This window comes from Delphinapterus leucas, chromosome 2 (genome assembly GCF_059928025.1).
Source record: "Delphinapterus leucas isolate spDelLeu-1000000601 "Yukka" chromosome 2, BTC_Dleu_Yukka2, whole genome shotgun sequence".
Lineage (NCBI taxonomy): Eukaryota > Metazoa > Chordata > Mammalia > Artiodactyla > Monodontidae > Delphinapterus > Delphinapterus leucas.
The window spans coordinates 72361503-72381994 of NC_143130.1; the positions used below are offsets into that span (position 1 = coordinate 72361503).

Genomic DNA, 20492 nt, shown 5'->3' on the forward strand with positions numbered 1-20492 from the left:
TTCCCAGCAGACAATATTCATTCAGCGATTATTTTTTGAGCTCCTACTATACCTGCTACCATATGCCAGGTGCTACTGAGGATATGGTAAAGAACAAAAATAAACATGGTCCCTGCCTCCATAGAGAAGTACATGGGAGGGCTGGGAAAACATTAATCAAATAATCAAGTAAATGTAAAAACACCCTGATATTAAATACTGGCAAGAAGGGCTGTAAGGGCTTCCCTGGTGGCGCAGTGGTTAAGAACCCGCCTGCCAATGCAGGGGACACGGGTTCGAGCCCTGGTCCGGGAAGATCCCACATGCCGCAGACCAACTAAGCCCGTGTGCCACAACTACTGAGCCTGCTCTCTAGAGCCCGGAAACCACAACTACTGAGCCCACGTGCCCTGGTGGCTCTATGACATAATTCTGGCAAGTGATAGTAAAGTGGTAGTTTTTGAGGGTTTCTGGGAAAACGTCTACTTTCCTGGTAAAGGAGTCAAAAATCTTAAGGATAAACTAACAACTCTAGTTCATACCTAGGAAACCTATTATATGCCTTAGAAAATTGGCTTCTTTTCCCAGAAACCCTCAAAAACTACCACTTTACTATCGCTTGCCAGAATTATGTCATAGAGCCACCAGGCCCAAGGAAGTTAAATAGTTTGCAGCCTCTCTGTTAGAGATGCACAGCATCCAGCCTAGTCTGGTGGAATTTAGCAGGTATATAAACTTAGAGTCAGACAAACTATTCTGTAAATGGCCAGGTAGTAAACATTTTAGGCCTTACAGGCCACATACAGTCTCTATTGCTTGTTCTTTGTGTGTGTGATATTTACTGAAGCCCGTGCACCTAGAGCCCGTGCTCCGCAACAAGAGAAGCCACCGCAATAAGAAGCCCGCACACCGCAGCGAAGAGTAGCCCCCGCTTGCCACAGCTAGAGAAAGCCCACGCACAGCAACGAAGACGCAATGCAGCCAAAAATAAATAAATTAGGGGGGAAAAAAAAGGAAGGGCTGTAAGTTGCCATGAGAATATGTAACCTGTCCTGGGTTTCGAGGGACATTGGTCAGGAAAGCCTTCCTTGATAATATGGTTTCTGAGCTTAGATCTGAAGGGTGAGTAGAAAACAAATGAGGATAGGGGTTCCAAAGGAAAAATTGAAAGGGAGCATTCCAAGCAGCGGGAAGCAATATGTAAAGGCTGTATAGTAGGAAGGGATTATAGCATGTTCAAAGGTCTAAAAAAAGGGCTAGTAAATAAGCTCAGAATTCTTTCAGTTTTAAGGCTCAGAAAATATGACTTAACACTGGCTTAAACAAGTTGAGGGCTTCTTTTCTCACGAAATTCAAGGGTAAACAATTGCCCAAGATGTTGGTTCAGGGGCTTTACCTCAGATCTCTGAACCTAACCATGATTATAATACAGCTGCTGGCAACTTCAGGCACCACCTATCTGTGTAAGGCAGAAAGAATGGGCAAGGGGAGTGCCAGCCACATCTATCTCCTTTACCAGGAAAGCAGATGTTTTCCCAGAAACCCTCAAAAACTACCACTTTACTATCACTTGCCAGAATTACGTCATAGAGCCACCAGGCCCAAGGAAGTTAAATAGTTTGCAGCCTCTCTGTTAGAGGTGCGCAGCATCCAGCCTAGTCTGGTGGAATTTAGTAGGTATATAAACTTAGAGTCAGACAAACTATTCTGTAAATGGCCAGGTAGTAAACATTTTAGGCCTTACAGGCCACATAAAGTCTCTATTGCTTGTTCTTTGTGTGTGTGATTTTTACAGCTCTTTTAAAATGTTAAAACCATTTGAGACTGTATATAAACAGTCCACAGGCTGGATTTGGCTCAGCAGTGTAGTTTGCCAACCCCTGGTATAATTTGATAACCAGCTTTATTTGTCTTTAGGCCATTGCATAGTTCTTACTTTGCAAAGGAACACATCTATTTAAATGCAGGCCTAGAGTTACATCTTTGGATTATAAGATTGCTCCAGGTCTTTGATAATACATAACCTGTTAAGCAGGTTTCCCAGAATATCAGAAGAAAGTATGTTCTTGGTTTCCTATATACTTAATCATAAGCTGATACAGAAAAAAAGAAGACACTTTACCTCTCTGCTCTACTGTTTTCCTTGTTAATGCTGTATGCTTATTAAACAGTATTAGTTTGTAGGCTTTTATGGTCTCTAGTAGTCCCTTTTATCTCCTATCCTGTTACCCAAATACATCATATGATAGGAAAAAAGGCACATATTTAGGAATTGGCTCATTATAGAGAGCTAATTCTGTTGGATAAAGCATGTAAAAAGAGTAGTTGAAGGACTTTCCTGATGGTGCAGTGGTTAAGAATCCACCTGCGAATGCAGGGGACATCGGTTCGAGCCCTAGTCGGGGAAGATCCCACATCCCGCAGATCAACTAAGCCTGTGCGCCACAACTACTGAAGCCCACATGCCTAGAGCCCGTGCTCCACAACAAGAGAAGCCACCGCAGTGAGAAGCCCGCGCACCACAACGAAGAGTAGCCCCCGCTCACCGCAACTAGAGAAAGCCCGCGCGCAGCAACAAAGACCCAACGCAAACAAAAATAAATAAATAAATAAATTTATTTTTTTTAAAAAAAAAGACTAATGCTTTAGAAGACTCCCACATAAGGACAATTAAAGTGATCAAAAAATCTAGATTTCTGCTTTCAGCGTAGGTACCTAAGTAATTTGGTAAAAAGCAGTGAACAGTGTTTCTGAATAGAAAGTGGCCATTCACATTTGACTGTTATAAACTTGAATCAATATGTAAAGCAAAGGTAAAATTATTTAGCCACATCTATAGTCATAAGGATTTGGAGTTTTAAAAATAATTTTTATTTATGAATAAAGCTCACATAGCTGCCTTTTATTTGGTTTGGTTTAGTGTTTTTGGTTTTGTTTTTATAGGCAGAAGACTCAGAATCTTAAGGTCGTCTAGCACAACCACAATTGTGTAACCATTGTTATTTAATCCGTTTAGTGAAATGGACATAAATTCATTATTATTGTTGTTAAATATACCAAGGGTAAATATTAATCTTACAAGTTTTAAAAAGCAGTGCATCCTTATATCTCAGATCATACCCTTCATATTTGATTTGAATCCCAGTTCTCTCGCTTAAGGACTGGGTAACTTTGGTCTAGGTAATCTATCAGTTTTTTCTCCACCCATAAGGATGTTGGAATGATAATGGTAGATAATGTGAGTAAAGTGCCTAGTATAGCATCTGTGAAATAGCAGGCACTTGATGAGTGCTTGCTGTTATCATTTTATTACTAGCATCTTAAATATTTAAGACAACTTATATTTGCATGTTACATTTTTCGTGGCTAAAAACACTTTTCTTGTTTTTTAGAAAGTTCGTCTGAGCCGCTCTTAATATCATCTTTTGAGGACACAAATGAAACAGGAAACATTCACAGTAGATGCTTCAGGAAAAGACATAAAAGTGACAATGAGCCTAATTTGCAGCAGCAAATGTCCTGGGGAAATAGAAACCGAAATCTTAGTGGAGGAGTACTAATGGGACTTATGCTCAATAGAATTAACCAGGAAGCAAACCCTGGAGATATGGTTGAAAAATTAGGAGCTGATGCAAGAATTCTTTCAAATGTAATCTCAAAAAGCACAAGACCAAATAGTCTTGATATTGGAAAGCCATCTTTAAGATCAAAGAGAGACAGTATAGAGAAGGAATCTAGTGATGATGATACACCTTTTGATGGTTCTAATTGTTTGGCAGATAAAGTGGATTCTCCTGTTATTTTTGACTTAGAAGACTTAGACAATGAAACAGATGGATCAAAAGTGGGGTACATTGCTCCACACAATCCTAAGAGGAGTCAACGCTTGAATAGCAGCTTTTCAGTAAAACCTTTCGAAAAAACTGATGTTGCAACAGGATTTGATCCCCTCTCTCTTTTGGTTGCTGAGACTGAACAGCAGCAGAAAGAGGAGGAGGAAGAGGAGGAAGATGATAGCAAAAGCGTTTCGACACCATCTGCTAGGCGGGATTTAGCTGAAGAAATTGTGATGTATATGAATAACATGAGCAGTCCTTTGACAAGTCGAACACCAAGCATTGATTTACAACGGGCCTGTGATGATAAAGTAACCACTAAGAAAAGTCCAACGTTGGTCAAGGCATGCAGAAGATCTAGCCTGCCTCCTAATTCTCCTGGGCCAGTGAGACTTACCAAATCTAAAAGTTACTCAAAAAGCGAAGACAGACCAAGGGATAGACTCTGGTCTTCTCCAGCCTTCTCACCTACTTGCCCATTTAGAGAAGAATCTCAAGATGCATTAACCCATTCATCACCTTCATTTAATTTAGATACACTACTAGTACCTAAACTAGATGTTCTAAGAAACAGTATGTTCACTGCTGGAAAAGGAGTTGCAGAGAAAGCAAGCAAATGGTATTCAAGATTCACCATGTACACCACATCATCCAAGGTAGGTTTATTAGTGTTTCCTACTTTTCCTTTTACCCTCCTCCACCACCAAAAGTATCTTACTTGCAAAGATGTCTGTTTTTACCATTCTCCTAAAATACAGCTTTACAGAAAGGACTCTTGGGATGCATAAGGTTTGTAAGTATCAGAATTTGGACTTGAACAATAACTTCAAAAGGAAAGAATCCACTAACTAAGGTTATATTTTTAGTTCAGTTTTGAAAGAAAGTGATCTGTAGCTGGAGTAAAAATTAGAGTCATATGAAAATGCTTACTGAGCTTCATTATTTATTGCCTTCAAAAATTACCAGCCAGGCATAGGATTTCTCTTTTCTGGTTAGGATGGAGTACCTTGTGATACACCTGCATACCTCCCAAAGCAAAAAGCTAGATGAAATATGGAAGTATTTGTTTAAAGTCATCAGAGAACTGCTGAAACAACTAGAAAGTAGAGGGGCAAGATTCTAGAGAGAGGAGAATTGCAGAGATGAGCTGAAGTTTTATAGCTACTTTTTCCTTGAGGGCATTTGCTTATTCTGAGCACAGAGCAAGAGGTTGCAAATCCAGGCTTTGCCTTATCAGAGGACTGTGGAGAGGTGAGGGGGCAGCAGGACTTTTGGGATCTTGTAGAGCTGGAGAGACAAAAATAGAGACTGGAGGGTCTTCAGATACACAAGTTTTTTCCTTCAGGACATTTTCCAAATAGTGATACTGCAAGAAACAGGAGTCTGAAAACATAAGCAGAAAGTCTCTGATAAATGAGTTCTCAGCAGTTTCATGGTGCTGGGAATACAACAGCTTAGTTCATAAGCTGCTGGGAGCTGGGGAAAGTGAGGGCAGGGAAGCTTTGGTGTACACACCAGGCCCTTAGTTCAAATTCCTGCAGAGCTATGCCTTAGGAGCATTGGCAAAACAGAGGTAGACTGAACCTGACCAAAACTGCAACCTAGGCTGGACTCAGTCTGTGATTAGATTAAACTAATCAGCCTTTACTCTAACAAGGAAAAAGTGTGTCCTTTCCAGAGGACCAGAACATCAACTGGACTCTTTACGGTTTATATATAATTTTTTATATTCTATTATTGAATTAAAAATAGCTATACTGAGGGACTTCCTTGGTGATCCAGTGGTTAAGACTCCGCACTCCCAGTGCAGGCGGCCCGGGTTCCATCCCTGGTCAGGGAACTAGATCCTGCGTGCCTCAACTAAGAGCCTGCATGCTGCAACTAAAGATCCCGCACACCACAACTAAAGATCCCACACACTGCAGCGAAGATCCCACGTGCTGCAACTAAGACCAGTGCAGCCAAATAAATAAATATTAAAAAAAAAAAAAGCTGTACTGAGAGACAAGGACCATAACTAAAAAGAAAAACAGATGGAGGAAAGAAACAGACCTTCAGGTGATCTAAATATTTGAATTAGCGAGATACTTTGAAGTAATTAAAATATGCCCAAGAAAATAGAGAAAAGGGTGAGAAAAAAAAAAGCTAGAAACATGCAAAATTTCACCAGGTAATTATCTTTTGAAGAGAACCAGTGTAAATTCTAGAACTGAAAAAGATGCGAAATTAAGAAAGCAGTAGTTAGATTTAACAGCAGACAAAAAAACAGGAGAAGAAAGATTAGTAAACTAGTTGGGAAGTTAGTAGAAAATATCCACAGTGAAGTACAGACAGGGAAAAAACATTGGAAAATACAGGAAAAAATGTGGGGTTTAGTGAAAATGCCTAACATTGATGTAATTTAGTTCCAGAAGAAGAAGAAAAAAAGGGGTAGAAGGAACATTTAAAAAGCTAATTGCCAAGAATTTTCCAAAAGTGATTAAAGATGTCACTCACATATTTAGAAGATCTACAAATGTCAAGCAGAATAAATGCAAAACAAAAAAACACCCTATACTTAGGCATCTTATGTTAAAATAGATGAAAATGAAATACAAAGAGAAAATCCGAAAAGGAGCCAAAGAAGAGAGAGATATTACCTTCAAAAGAGCAGCAGTAAGAAAGCTGACAGTTGTCTTTTGAATAGAAAATTTGATGTCAAAAGACACTGGAAAGACATCTTTAGAGTACTGAAAGAAAATGACTGCCAACCTGTTTTTCTGTACCCAGCAAAAATACTCTTTAAAAATTTGGGTGAGAGCTTTAGTTCCACTGTGGTAACATAAGGCTACTAAAGCCTGTCCCTCCCACTGATTTACAACTAAAAACTCCAAACAAAATACAAAAAAAAACTATCTAAAGATTCTGAAAAATAAAAGCAGCAGATTGTGGGGAAATTTTCCCGTTTTCTTTCTCATACATTTTTGCTCCAAGAGCAGGTCCCAGTCATAGGGTGGCATGGCATCCCTGGCAGCTAAAACTTCAAGTGAATCCCCATATTTCCTGGACAGAGGAACCAGAGAAGGGAGTCTCTGTGGGCTGGAGAGTATGAGGGGAATCTGTGAAAGAAGGATTCCTAATTCTGTGCATGGCCCACACAAGTCTGAGCCTCACCCTTGAGCTACACATACATGGGATAGATGCAGACCAGCATGGACAAGGCTTAGAGAATTAAACTGGGGATTAAATCACCACCTACAAAAATCAAAACACAAATTACAATCTGAACATAACTTAGTTGACTGCCTGCTAATACAATAGCTCAACATTCTCCAAGAGATTATAAAAGTACCCAGACTACACAGCATAACATTCATGGTGTCCAAAATAAAATCCAAAATTACTTGAACCAGGAAAATGTGACTAATTCTCAAGGGAAAGACAACCCTGAGATAACCCCGATGTTGGAATTATCAGACGGAAACTTTAAAGCAGCTATTATAACTAGATTCCCTGAAGTAAAGAAAAAACACATTTCAAATAAGAAAAGAAAGGAACTCTTAACCAGAAAAATTAATTATTTGTCAAAAAATTTTATCATAAAAAATACACTCTGAAATAAACTCATTGGATGGGTTCAATATCAGAATGGAGATGACAAAGGAGAGTCATTGAACTTAAAGATTGAGTAACAGAAATTATGCTGTTGGAAGAACAGAGAGAGACTTTATAAAAATGAACAGAGCCTCAGAGACTTGTGGGACAATATCAAAATGTATAACATAAAATTGGGATTCCAAAAGAATTGGAGAAAGAGATTATGGTAGGAAAAATATTTGAAGAAATAATGGATAAAATTTCCCAAATTTAGTAAAAGATTTAGATTTGCAGATACTCAGTAAACTATAGACAGGATAACTCAAAGAAAACAACAATAAAAGTAAACTGTTAATAACCAAAGATATCCATTTCTAATAAGAAAATAACTGCTAGAAAAAAAAAAAACAAGAATAGTATCTTGAATGCTACTAAACAAAAATGACATATTACCTACAGAGGAATAAGGATTTGAATGGCAACTTGTTTTCATCATAATCTGTGGAGGGAAGAATACAGTGGAACAACACTTTTAACCTGTTGAAGAAAAGGCCTGTCAACCCAGAATTCCATATCCAGTGAAAATATTCTTTAGGGGGTGAAGGTGAAAATAAACATTTTCAGATAAAGGAAAAGAATTCATGACTAGCAGACCTGCTGTATAAAATACGCTAAAGGAAGTTCTTCAGGCTGAAGAAAAATTAGACCACAAAGAAACCTGGGTCTTTGGAAATGAAGAAAGAGTAAAATAGATGGTAAATATCTGGTTAATATGAAAGGACCCCCCCCCTTTTTTTAATACTGCAGGTTCTTATTAGTCATCCATTTTATACACATCAGTATATACATGGCAATCCCAATCTCCCAATTCATCCCACTCCCAGCCGCTTTCCTGCCTTGGTGTCCATACGTTTGTTCTCTACATCTGTCTCTCAATTTCTCCCCTGCAAACCAGTTCATCTGTACCATTTTTCTAGGTTCCACATATATACGTTAATGTACGATATTTGTTTTTCTCTTTCTGACTTACTTCACTTTGTATGACAGTCTCTAGATCCATCCACGTCTCTACAAATGACCCAATTTCGTTCCTTTTTATGCTGAGTAATATTCCATTGTATATATATACCAAATCTTCTTTATCCAGTCATCTGTCGATGGGCATTTAGGTTGCTTCCATGACCCGGCTGTTGTAAATAGTGCTGCAATGAACATTGGGGTACATGTGTCTTTTTGAATTATGGTGTTCTCTGGGTATATGCCCAGTAGTGGGATTGCTGGGTCATATGGTAATTCTATTTTTAGTTTTTTAAGGACCCTCCATACTGTTCTCCATAGTGGCTGTATCAATTTACATTCCCACCAACAGTGCAAGAGGGTTCCCTTTTCTCCACACCCTCTCCAGCATCTGTTGTTTGTAGATTTTCTGATGATGCCCATTCTGACTGGTGTGAGGTGATACCTCATTGTAGTTTTGATTTGCATTTCTCTAATAATTAGTGATGTTGAGCAGCTTTTGATGTGCTTCTTGGCCATCTGTATGTCTTCTTTGGAGAAATGTCTATTTAGGTCTTCTGCCCATTTTTGGATTGGTTTGTTTGTTTTTTTAATATTGAGCTGCATGAGCTGTTTATATATTTTAGAGATCAATCCTTTGTCCCTTGATTCGTTTGCAGATATTTTCTCCCATTCTGAGGGTTGTCTTTTCATTTTGTTTATGGTTTCCTTTGCTGTGCAAAAGCTTTTAAGTTTCATTAGGTCCCATTTGTTTATTTTTGTTTTTATTTCCATTACTCTAGGAGGTGGATCAAAAAAGATCTTGCTGTGATTTATGTCAAAGAGTGTTCTTCCTATGTTTTCCTCTAAGAGTTTTATAGTGTCCGATCTTACATTTAGGTCTCTAATCTATTTTGAGTTTATATTTGTGTATGGGGTTAGGGAGTGTTCTAATTTCATTTTTTTTTTTTTTTTTTTTTGCGGTACGTGGGCTTCTCACTGTTGTGGCCTCTCCCGTTGCGGAGCACAGGCTCCGGACGCGCAGGCTTAGTGGCCATGGCTCACGGGCCTAGTCGCTCCGCAGCATGTGGGATCTTCCTGGACCGGGGCACAAACCCGTGTCCGCTGCATCGGCAGGCAGACTCTAAACCACTGCACCATCAGGGAAGCCCTAATTTCATTCTTTTAAATATAGCTGTCCAGTTTTCCCAACACCACTTATTGAAGACACTGTCTTTTCTCCATTTTATATCCTTGCCTCCTTTGTCATAGATTAGTTGACCATAGGTGTGTGGGTTGATCTATATTTCTGTTTTTGTGCCAGTACCATATTGTCTTGATGACTGTAGCTTTGTATTATAGTCTGAAGTCAGGCAGTCTGATTCCTCCATCTTCCCTTTTTGCCCTCAGGACTGCTTTGGCTATTCGGGGTCTTTTGTGTCTCCATACAAATTTTAAGATTTTTTGTTCTAGTTCTGTAAAAAATGCCATTGGTAATTTGATAGGGATTGCACTGAATCTGTAGATTGCTTTAGGTAGTATAGTCATTTTCACAATATTGATTCTTCCAATCCAAGAACATGGTATATCTCTCCATCTGTTGGTATCATCTTTAATTTCTTCCATCAGTATCTTACAGTTTTCTGCATACAGGTCTTTGGTCTCCCTAGGTAGGTTTATTCCTAGATATTTTATTCTTTTTGTTGCAGTGGTAAATGGGAGTGTCTCCTTAATTTCTCTTTCAGATTTTTCATCATTAATATATAGGAATGCAAGAGATTTCTGTGCATTAATTTTGTATCCTGAAACTTTACCAAATTCATTGATTAGCTCTAGTAGTTTCCTGGTGGCATCTTTAGGATTCTCTATGTAAGTATCATGTCATCTGCAAACAGTGACAGTTTTACTTCTTCTTTTCCAATTTGTATTCCTTTTATTTCTTTTTCTTCTCTGATTGCCGTGGCTAGGACTTCCAAAACTATGTTGAATAATAATGGTGAGAGTGGACATCCTTGTCTTGTTCCTGATCTTAGAGGAAATGCTTTCAGTTTTTCACCATTGAGAATGATGCTTGCTGTGGGTTTGTCGTATATGGCCTTTATTATGCTGAGGTAGGTTCCCTCTATGCCCACTTTCTGGAGGGTTTTTTCATCAAGCGGTGTTGAGTTTTGTCAAAAGCTTTTTCTGCATCTATTGAGATGATCATATGGTTTTTATTCTTCAATCTGTTAATGGTGTATCACATTGATTGATCTCCGTATATTGAAGAATACTTGCATCCCTGGGATAAATCCCACTTGATCATGGTGTATGATCCTTTTAATGTGTTGTTGGATTCTGTTTGCTAGTATTTTGTTGAGGATTTTTGCATCTATATTCATCAGTGATATTGTTCTGTAATTTTCTGTTTTTGTAGTATCTTTGTCTGGTTTTGGTATGGGTGATGGTGGCCTCATAGAATGAGTTTGGGAGTGTTCCTTCCTCTGCAATTTTTGGGAAGAGTTTGAGAAGGATGGGTGTTATCTCTTCTCTTAATGTTTGATAGAATTCACCTATGAAGCCATCTGGTCCTGGACTTTTGTTTGTTGGAAGATTTTTAATCATAGTTTCAATTTCATTACTTGTGATTGGTCTGTTCATATTTTCTGTTTCTTCCTGGTTCAGTCTTGGAAGGTTATACCTTTCTAAGAATTTGTCCATTTCTTCCAGGTTGTGCATATTATTGGCATAGAGTTGCTTGTAGTAGTTTCTTAGGATGCTTTGTATTTCTGTGGTGTCCGTTGTAACTTCTCCTTTTTCATTTCTAATTTTATTGATTTGAGTCCTCTCCCTCTTTTTCTTGATGAGTCTGGCTAATGGTTTGTCAATTTTGTTTATTTTCTCAGAGAACCAGCTTTTAGTTTTATTGATCTTTGTTATTGTTTTCTTTGTTTCTATTTCATTTATTTCTGCTCTGATCTTTATGATTTCTTTCCTTCTGCTAACTTTGAGTTTTCTTTGTTCTTCTTTCTCTAGTTCCTTTAGGTGTAAGGTTAGATTGTTTATTTGAGATTTTTCTTGAGGTACGCTTGTATAGGTATAAACTTCCCTCTTAGAACTGCTTTTGCTGCATCGCATAGGTTTTTGGATCATCATGTTTTCATTGGCATTTGTCTCTCGGTATTTTTTGATTTCCTCTTTGATTTCTTCAGTGATCTCTTGGTTATTTAGTAACGTATTGTTTAGCCTCCATGTGTTTGTGTTTTTTACGTTTTTTTCCCTGTAATTGATTTCTAATCTCATAGCGTCATGGTCAGAAAAGATGCTTGATATGATTTCAGTTTTCTTAAATTTACTGAGGCTTCATTTGTGACCCAAGTTATGATTCATCCTAGAGAATGTTCTGTTTGCCCTTGAGAAGAAAGTGTAATCTGCTGTTTTTGGATGGAATGTCCTATAAATATCAATTAAATCTGTCTGGTCTATTGTGTCATTTAAAGCTTCTGTTTCCTTATTAATTTTCTGTTTGGATGATCTGTCGATTGGTGTAAGTGAGGCGTTAAAGTCCCCCACTGTTATTGTGTTACTGTCGATTTCCTCTTTTATAGCTGTTAGCAGTTGCCTTATGTATTGAGGTGCTCCTATGTTAGGTGCATATATATTTATAATTGTTACATCTACTTCTTGGATTGATCCCTTGATCATTACGTAGTGTCCTTCCTTGTCTCTTGTAACATTCTTTATTTTAAAGTCTATTTTATCTGATATGAGTATAGCTACTCCAGCTTTCTTTTGATTTCCATTTGCATGGAATATCTTTTTCATCCCTTCACTTTCAGTCTGTATGTGTCCCTAGGTCTGAAGTGGGTCTCTTGTAGACACCATATATATGGGTCTTGTTTTTGTATCCATTCAGCGAGCCTGTGTCTTTTGGTTGGAGCATTTAATCCATTCACGTTTAAGGTAATTATCGATAATGTATGTTCCTATGACCATTTTCTTAATTGTTTTGGGTTTGTTTTTGTAGGTCCTTTTCTTCTCTTGTGTTTCCCACTTAGAGAAGTTCCTTTAGCATTTGTTGTAGAGCTGGTTTGGTGGTGCTGAATTCTCTTAGCTTTTGCTTGTTTGTAAAGCTTTTCTCTGTTGAATCTGAATGAGATCCTTGCCGGGTAGAGTAATCTTGGTTGTAGGTTCTTCCTTTTCATCACTTTAAGTATATCATGCCGCTCCCTTCTGGCTTGTAGAGTTTCTGCTGAGAAATCAGCTGTTAACCTTATGGGAGTTCCCTTGTATGTTATTTGTCATTTTTCCCTTGCTGCTTTCAATAATTTTTCTTTGTCTTTAATTTTTGCCAATTTGATTACTATGTGTCTTGGCGTGTTTCTCCTTGGGTTTATCCTGTATGGGACTCTCTGCGCTTCCTGGACTTGGGTGGCTATTTCCTTTCCCATGTTAGGGAAGTTTTCGACTATAATCTCTTCAGATATTTTCTTGGGTCCTTTCTCTCTCTCTTCTCTTTCTGGGACCCCTATAATGTGAATGTTGTTGCGTTTAATGTTGTCCCAGAGGTCTCTTAGGCTGTCTTCATTTCTTTTCATTCTTTTTTTCTTTATTCTGTTCTGCAGCAGTGAATTTCACCATCTTGTCTTCCAGGTCACTTATCCATTCTTCTGCCTTAGTTATTCTGCTATTGATTCCTTCTAGTGTAGTTTTCGTTTCAGTTATTGTATGGTTCATCTCTGTTTGTTCTTTAATTCTTCTAGGTCTTTGTTAAACATTTCTTGCATCTTCTCGATCTTTGCCTCCATTCTTTTTCCTCGATCTTTGCCTCCATTCTTTTTCCGATATCCTGGATCATCCTATCATTATTCTGAATTCTTTTTCTGGAAGGTTGCCTATCTCCACCTCATTTAGTTGTTTTTCTGGGGTTTTATCTTGTTCCTTCATCTGGTACATAGCCCTCTGCCTTTTCATCTTGTCTATCTTTCTGTGAATGTGGTTTTTGTTCCACAGGCTGCAGGATTGTAGTTTTTCTTGGCTTCAGCTGTCTGCCCTCTGGTGGATGAGGCTATCTAAGAGGCTTGTGCAAGTTTCCTGATGGGAGGGACTGGTGGTGGGTAGAGCTGACTGTTGCTCTGGTGGGCAGAGCTCAGTAAAACTTTAATCCACTTGACTGTTGATGGGTGGGGCTGGGTTCCCTCCCTGTTGGTTCTTTGGCCTGAGGCAACCCAACACTGGAGCCTATCCAGTCTCTTTGGTGGTGCTAATCGCTGACTCTGGGAGGGCTCACGCCAAGGAGTACTTCCCAGGACTTCTGCTGCCAGTGTCCTTGTCCTCATGGTGAGACAGAGCCACTCCCCACCTCTGCAGGAGCCCCTCCAACACTAGCAGGTAGGTCTGGTTCAGTCTTATTTGGGGTCACTGCTCCTTCCCCTGGGTCCCGATGCACACACTACTTTGTGTGTGCCCTCCAAGAGTGGAGTCTCTTTCCCCAAGTCCTGTCGAAGTCCTGCAGTCAAATCCCACTAGCCTTCAAAGTCTGATTCTCTAGGAATTCCTCCTCCCGTTGCTGGACCCCCAGGTTGGGAAGCCTGACGTGGGGCTCAGAACCTTCACTCTAGCGTGTGAACTTCTGTGGTATAAGTGTTCTCCAGTTTTTTGAGTCACCCACCCAGCAGTTATGGGATTTGACTTTATTGTGATTGTGCCTCTCCTACCATCTCATTGTGCCTTCTTCTTTGTCTTTGGATGTGGGGTATCTTTTTTTGGTGATTTCCAGTGTGTTTCTGTCAGTGATTGTTCAGCCGTTAGTTGTGATTCCGGTGTTCTCGCAGGAGGGAGTGAGAGCCTGTCCTACTCCGTCATCTTGAACCAATCTCTATAAGACCCCTTTTTTAAAACCTTTTTTTAAAAAATTTTTATTGAAGTATGGTTGATTTACAGTGTCGTGTTAGTTTCAGGTGTACAGCACAGTGACTCAGCTATATATACATATATATTCTTTTTTTAAAAATTTATTTATTTTTGGCTGCATTGGGTCTTCATTGCTGCGCACGGGCTTTCTCTAGTTGCAGCGAGTGGGGGCTACTCTTCGTTATGGTGCGTGGCCTTCTCATTGCGGTGGCTTCTCTTGTTGCAGAGCATGGGCTCTAGGCACACAGGCTTCAGTAGTTGTGGCTCTCGGGCTCTAGAGCACAGGCTCAGTAGTTGTGGCGCATGGGCTTAGTTGCTTCACAGCATGTGGGATCATCCTGGACCAGGGCTTGAACCCACGTCCCCTGCATTGGCAGGCAGATTCTTAACCACTGCACCACCAGGGAAGTCCCTTGAAACCTTTTTAAATTCCTTAAAATACTTGCAGTTGGACAAAAGAAAACTTTGAACGTTATCTGATGGGATTTTCAGTATGTGTAGAGGTTTCATAGTGATTAAGAGACTCACCCTACTGACATTTGTTATCGGTATATTATTATATATGAAGTGGTACAATACTAATTTTTAGTCCACTGTAAATGATTAGGTATATGTATTGCAATCCCTAGAGCACCCACTAAATAAAAAACACAATGAGATATAGCCAAAAAGCCAATAAAAATTTTCAAGTAATATTAAAAGTAACTCAGTAACACATACACACACACACACCTATGTATTATCTGGGCAGTGGAATTACAGTTATTAAAAAAATTTTTTTTCTTCATACAAAAGTTTATCAAATTTTCTTACATATTACTGGTGTAACCAGGAAAAAATACTTATACTTTGGTGTTCTCAAAATTGAAAACTAGAAATACATGTCTTTGAAACCTGGATTGTTATGGAAAAGAATAAAATGTAAACATAAATGAAATTAAAAGAGATTAAAATGTAATTTTCTAATGGTATCATCCTGGGCTGGGATTTGCAGGGAAGAAAATTAACAATAAACAAAGACTTAAAGTTAGCAGTTATCTAACTAACAGGTATCTGCTTTGATCTTACTAAGAAATGCTGTCTTTAAAATTGATCTCCAGCTCATGTTTGTCCAGTATGCCCTTGTAAAATTGGTTGGGGTGTTTTTTCTGCTAGAAGTTGTAATGTTAATTAACTGATCATCTGAGTAATTAGGCGTTTCCTCTGCCTTTGAAGTGAACTTTTAAATAACTAACTTTAAATATGAAGGAAATTAAGCTTATAATTATGTCCTTAGGATCAAAGTTCTGATCGTACCAGTCTTTCTTCAGTGGGAGCCCAGGATTCTGAATCTACCTCTTTAACAGATGAAGAGGTCTGCCACGAGTTGGAAGGAGCCACTTCTTGTCAGGAAAGCAGTGCCACTGCAGGGACTAAGGGAATTGATTTCAGCAGAACAAGCCTGGAAGGTTCTTCCTCCTTAGAAGGTTTGTCCAAACAGCTCGGTCATACTGCATTTGATTTGTGGTACCTTTACTTTTTCTCCTTTATGTTTAATTTTGTAAAAGATTTGCATGGCTCAAAACAATACAGAACCAAGGCACTTTCAGAGAAGTCTAGCTTCTTCCATCCTCATCCCTTCATCTTGGTTTGTTACTGTCCCTAGAGGTAGCCATTTTTATTCATTTTGATTTATCCTTTCATTGTTGCTTTTTTTAATGTGCTTTTTTTTTTAATGTGTTTTAAAAAGCATGTGTGTGTTTGTGTGTTCTTAATACCTCCTTGTCTTCTTACTCAAAAGGTAACATGCTATAAACACTTAACTGTTCCTTGCTTTTTTCACTTAACACTATATTCTGAAGAGCATTCCATATCATCACATAGTGTTGTCCCTCATTCATTTTTTACAGTTGCATTGTTCATCATGTGTGGATGTATTGGTTTATTTTAACCACTTCCCTGTTGATGGACTTTAAGTTCTCAGTGTTTAACTGTTATAAATAATACTGTGATGCATATATGTCATATTATATTTTTGCCAGGGTATTTTTGGAAGATACTTCCAAGTTTTTCCTTGAAGCGATATTGCCAGGTTCCTTCCTCAGGGGTATACTATTTTGTATTCCCACAGGTAGTATATAAGAATACCTATTTTGGGCTTCCCTGGTGGCGCAGTGGTTGAGAGTCCACCTGCTGATGTAGGGAACACGGGTTCGTGCCCTGGTCCGGGAAGATCCCACATGCCACGGAGCGGCTGGGTCCGTGAGCCATGGCCGCTGAGTCTGCGCGTACGGAGCCTGTGCTCCGCAATGGGAGGGGCCACGGCAGTGAGAGGCCCGCGTACCTCAAAAAAAAAAAGAATACCTATTTCCCCACAGCCTTGTGAAGAAAATATGTTAGCACACTTTTCAGATTTTTGCCATCTGATAGGTGAAGAATGTATTTCAATTTAGTTTTCATTTTTCTTTATCTTATAAATTAAGTTGCATATCCATCTATGTGTTTAAGGACTACTTGTGTTTCTTTTTCTGTGAACTGTCCTTTGCCTACATTTCACTTTCACTTTTTGGTCCTCCCCACATTTTTTAAGTTTTAATAGCTCTTTTTTATGTTAGGGAATTAATCCTTTGTCTCTTATATAAGTGGCAGATGCTTTTCCAAGTTTGTCAAGTTCAGGGATTTTTATTTTCCCCACATAAAACTTTTTAATTTTATGTCATCAAATTTATCAGTTTTTGCCCTATTGCTTCTGGATTTTGAGTTATTAGGAAAGATTTCCCCTTCCCTAGGCTCACCACTGTTTTCTTCTCATACTTCTGATTTCCTTTTTAACATTTTCTGGGGTCAGCAGACTTTTTCTATAAAGGGCTATATTGTAAATAGTTTAGGTTTTGTGGGCCACATACATCTCGGTCACATATTCTTTTTTGTCTTTTTCTTATTTTTAACAGTGCTTTAAAATGTTAAAATTATTCTGAGTTTGTGGTCATACAAAAATAGATTTGACCCCTGATTTAAATATTTAATCCATTTGAAAGTTATCCTGTTATATGATGTGAGGAATGAATGCATTATAATGTTTTTCAAATTTGCATCTTTGCTACTTTAAAAAGCTTTTATTGTGGAAATAGTCAATCACAAAAGTAGAAGGAATAGCACAATGAGCTCCCACGTACCCTTCACACAACTTCAGCAACTATCAACAAATGGCCAATCTTGTTTTATCTTTTCCGCCTCTCTTCTGCTGCCAACATTTTTTCCTTCCCCACTGGATTATTTTAAAGTAAATCCCAAACAATATATAATTTTATTCATAAATACTTCAACATGTATTGATATATCTAAAACATGAGGACTGTAATGTTATATCTTTGTAACTTTTTATTAAAGTTTATTTATTTAATACATTTATTATTTACTCTATGTTATACATGTAGTGTGTACATTTTTATGTATGTAAATACTGTACATTTCACAAATTGAGGACAACTGATTAACCGGTATCAGATTAAGAGCCAGAACCTTGGGACTTCCCTGGTGGTCCAGTGGTTAAGACTCTTTGCTCCCAATGCAGGGGGCCTGGGTTCGATCCCTGGTCAGGAAGCTAGATCCCACATGCCACAACTAAAGAGCCTCTATGCCGCAACGAAGCTCCTGCATAATGCAGCTAAGACCTGGTGCAGCCAAATAAATAAATAAATGTTTCCGGGGTGGGGAGGAGAAAAAAGAAAGAAACACAACATAAACAGCATCCAGAACCCCCTCTCATAACCACATCTACTCACCACTCCCTTCACAGATGAACATCATCTTCTAACACTGTATGTCAGCATGGCCATTTTTGAACATGTTATGGACTCATACAGTATCTTTTGTGAAGCATTCATTTGTTTTCAAAACAAAATTGTCATATTATTATCATATTTTTTAATGTGACAATATCATATATCTTATATAAAATATATACTTAAATTTTCACAACTATCTCACGAAACTCTTTTTATAGCTGGTTTGTTCAAATTGAGACCCAAACAAGGTCCACTTGTTGCATTTGTTTGATATGTCTACTAACTCCCTCTCATCTTTGTTCCCTGTTTTTTCCCCCTTTTGTATATTCATGAAGAAATCAGGTGATTAGTTCCCAGCCTCTTATTTTTTTTCTAACATGCAAGAACTGTTTATTGAGCTAAGTAAATAAGACTTACCTCACAACCTGATTCGTATTTGCTAAAAAGAATATTTATTCTTTGCTGTAGATTGATGAGATATAAGAGGTAGGCTGCCCACATAAATGACTGAATTAGTCAAGGCTGATAGATAGCAATTTTGAACTAGCTTTAGCAGAGGGGGATTACAGAAGGTTATTGGGGGACCATCAGGAAAGAACTCTAGTTGCCACCATTTCTAATCATCTTCAAGGATGATGTGAAGCTTCAGCTCTCCACCTCTCTGCTTGTCTGTGTGGCAGAGCCTAGGGCTAGAGGAAGCTCTAGAGCTATGTTTTTTTTCTCCCTTGTCATTTATTTGCTGAAGCAATCAGATCATTAGTCTGGATTATGCATCCCCATGGTGGTGTTTAACATGTTTTCCTATCCTCTCTATTTCTTGGAACTGATAGTTTATACTGTTACTTTTTTTTAACCTTTATATTTATAAAAATACCATTGTTCATTCATAAAATGTAGTAACTACTGGGGAAAAAAAAAGTATAGAAAATGTATTGATTACTTCCAGTTTTCCTAACTAGATATAGCCACTGTCAGCAATTGACTTGACCACAGAACTGCCCTTATTTTGTTGTCATTTTAATACCTGCTAATATCCCTTTGCTCTTAAGAATGTACTTGGAAACTCTTCCCTAGTGTTTAAAAGCAAGATTACTGTTCCAGATTTTAAAGATCCTTATAAGGCAGAGAGTTGCCAGTAATTCTTTTCATGATCTGAAATAAGATCAGCTATTTTATACTTTTTAGACCTTAGAACTAAACACTTTCTTTTATCTAAAGCATGTAAGAATAGAAACAGCAAAACAGTAATTACAAACAACTGGAATGCCTTCTAGTCTGTACAAAGTGCTTAATAAGTGAGTAATGAATTAAAGCACATTTCCTTAGGTGTACACAAAGGCATATGTTGAAAAACATTTTTCATTATTTGCTTTTTCTTAAATTACCTTTATCATCTTAAATAGTTTTAAATAAAACTGTTTGACATTTTACCAGAGAATTTATGAAAGTGAAAGATTCTCATATCCTTTCTGTTAATTTTAATGGTTTTGCTCTTTGTTTTTTAATAATGAACAGGATCCTTGTCCAAGTTTGCCTTACCTGGGAAATCAGAAGTGGCATCTTCCTGCAACACGAGTAATACAAATATCTTCCAGAACTATGCAATGGAGGTACAATTTAATCAAAAGAACATCTTCATGTACTACTTAATAAAATTTACATTTCTTAAGTGCTGATAGTCTCTGGTAGAATGATAAAAAGTTAAATATATGGCATCTGAAAATTTCAGAATGTATATTGCTCCTGAATAAACGTAAAGTATCTAGTATTTCAGATTATTGAAGTCATATGACTTCTTCTGTTTAGAAAAGTTCCATACTTCCTTTCATGTTTATCAACATACAAAAGCATTTTTATTTCCAGTATTTATATTTACCCCTTGTTTTATGTATGTCCTCTTTGAATTCTTATTACACTTTTTTCTTTTTTGTTTTGGCCGTACCACATAGCATGCGGGATCTTAGTTCCCCAAGCAGGGATTGAACCCGCACCCACTGCGGTGGAAGCACGGAGTTCTAACCACTGGACTGCAAGGGAAGTCCCTATTTCACAACTTAAACACTTGTAACTAATTTTGCTGTGCAGGCACACTTTTTGGATGAGGATATAGGGAGCAGTTTTGGCATTTGTGTCAACTTTTTCCATCATGTTTTTCATTCTTTGTGTCAGTTTGATGTAGATATCTGCTGGGTATGCTGCTATATCCCATTTTCTTGCAATAAAAAGGTTATAGTTTTACACTTTAAAAACTTTCCCTAATTTTTGTGTAAAAATTGCTTCCAAATACATTTGTGTTTCTGTTTCACACTAATTCGCATAAATTTGGAAAATAAATTTGCATGCAGCTGGAAAATAAATGATGAGCACTGATGTTGCAGTTTACAAAGTTTCTGATGGCTTCAGGAATTTCTATATTTTAATGTAATGACAGCATTTACATTTATCT

At 37.9% G+C, this 20492-nt stretch overlaps 1 protein-coding gene across 4 annotated transcripts in view; it reads left to right on the plus strand.

Annotated features, from left to right (window-relative positions):
• DENND4A (DENN domain containing 4A) overlaps positions 1-20492 on the plus strand; it is a 132302-nt gene that overhangs the window by 98636 nt on the left and 13174 nt on the right. For all 4 annotated transcript variants that reach the window (XM_089907088.1, XM_022579810.3, XM_030761702.2 and 1 more), the window contains 3 exons: positions 3372-4471; positions 15556-15745; positions 19562-19656. In XM_089907088.1, the coding sequence (XP_089763214.1) occupies positions 3372-4471; positions 15556-15745; positions 19562-19656 (1385 nt within the window). The remainder of the gene's footprint in view (positions 1-3371; positions 4472-15555; positions 15746-19561; positions 19657-20492) is intronic.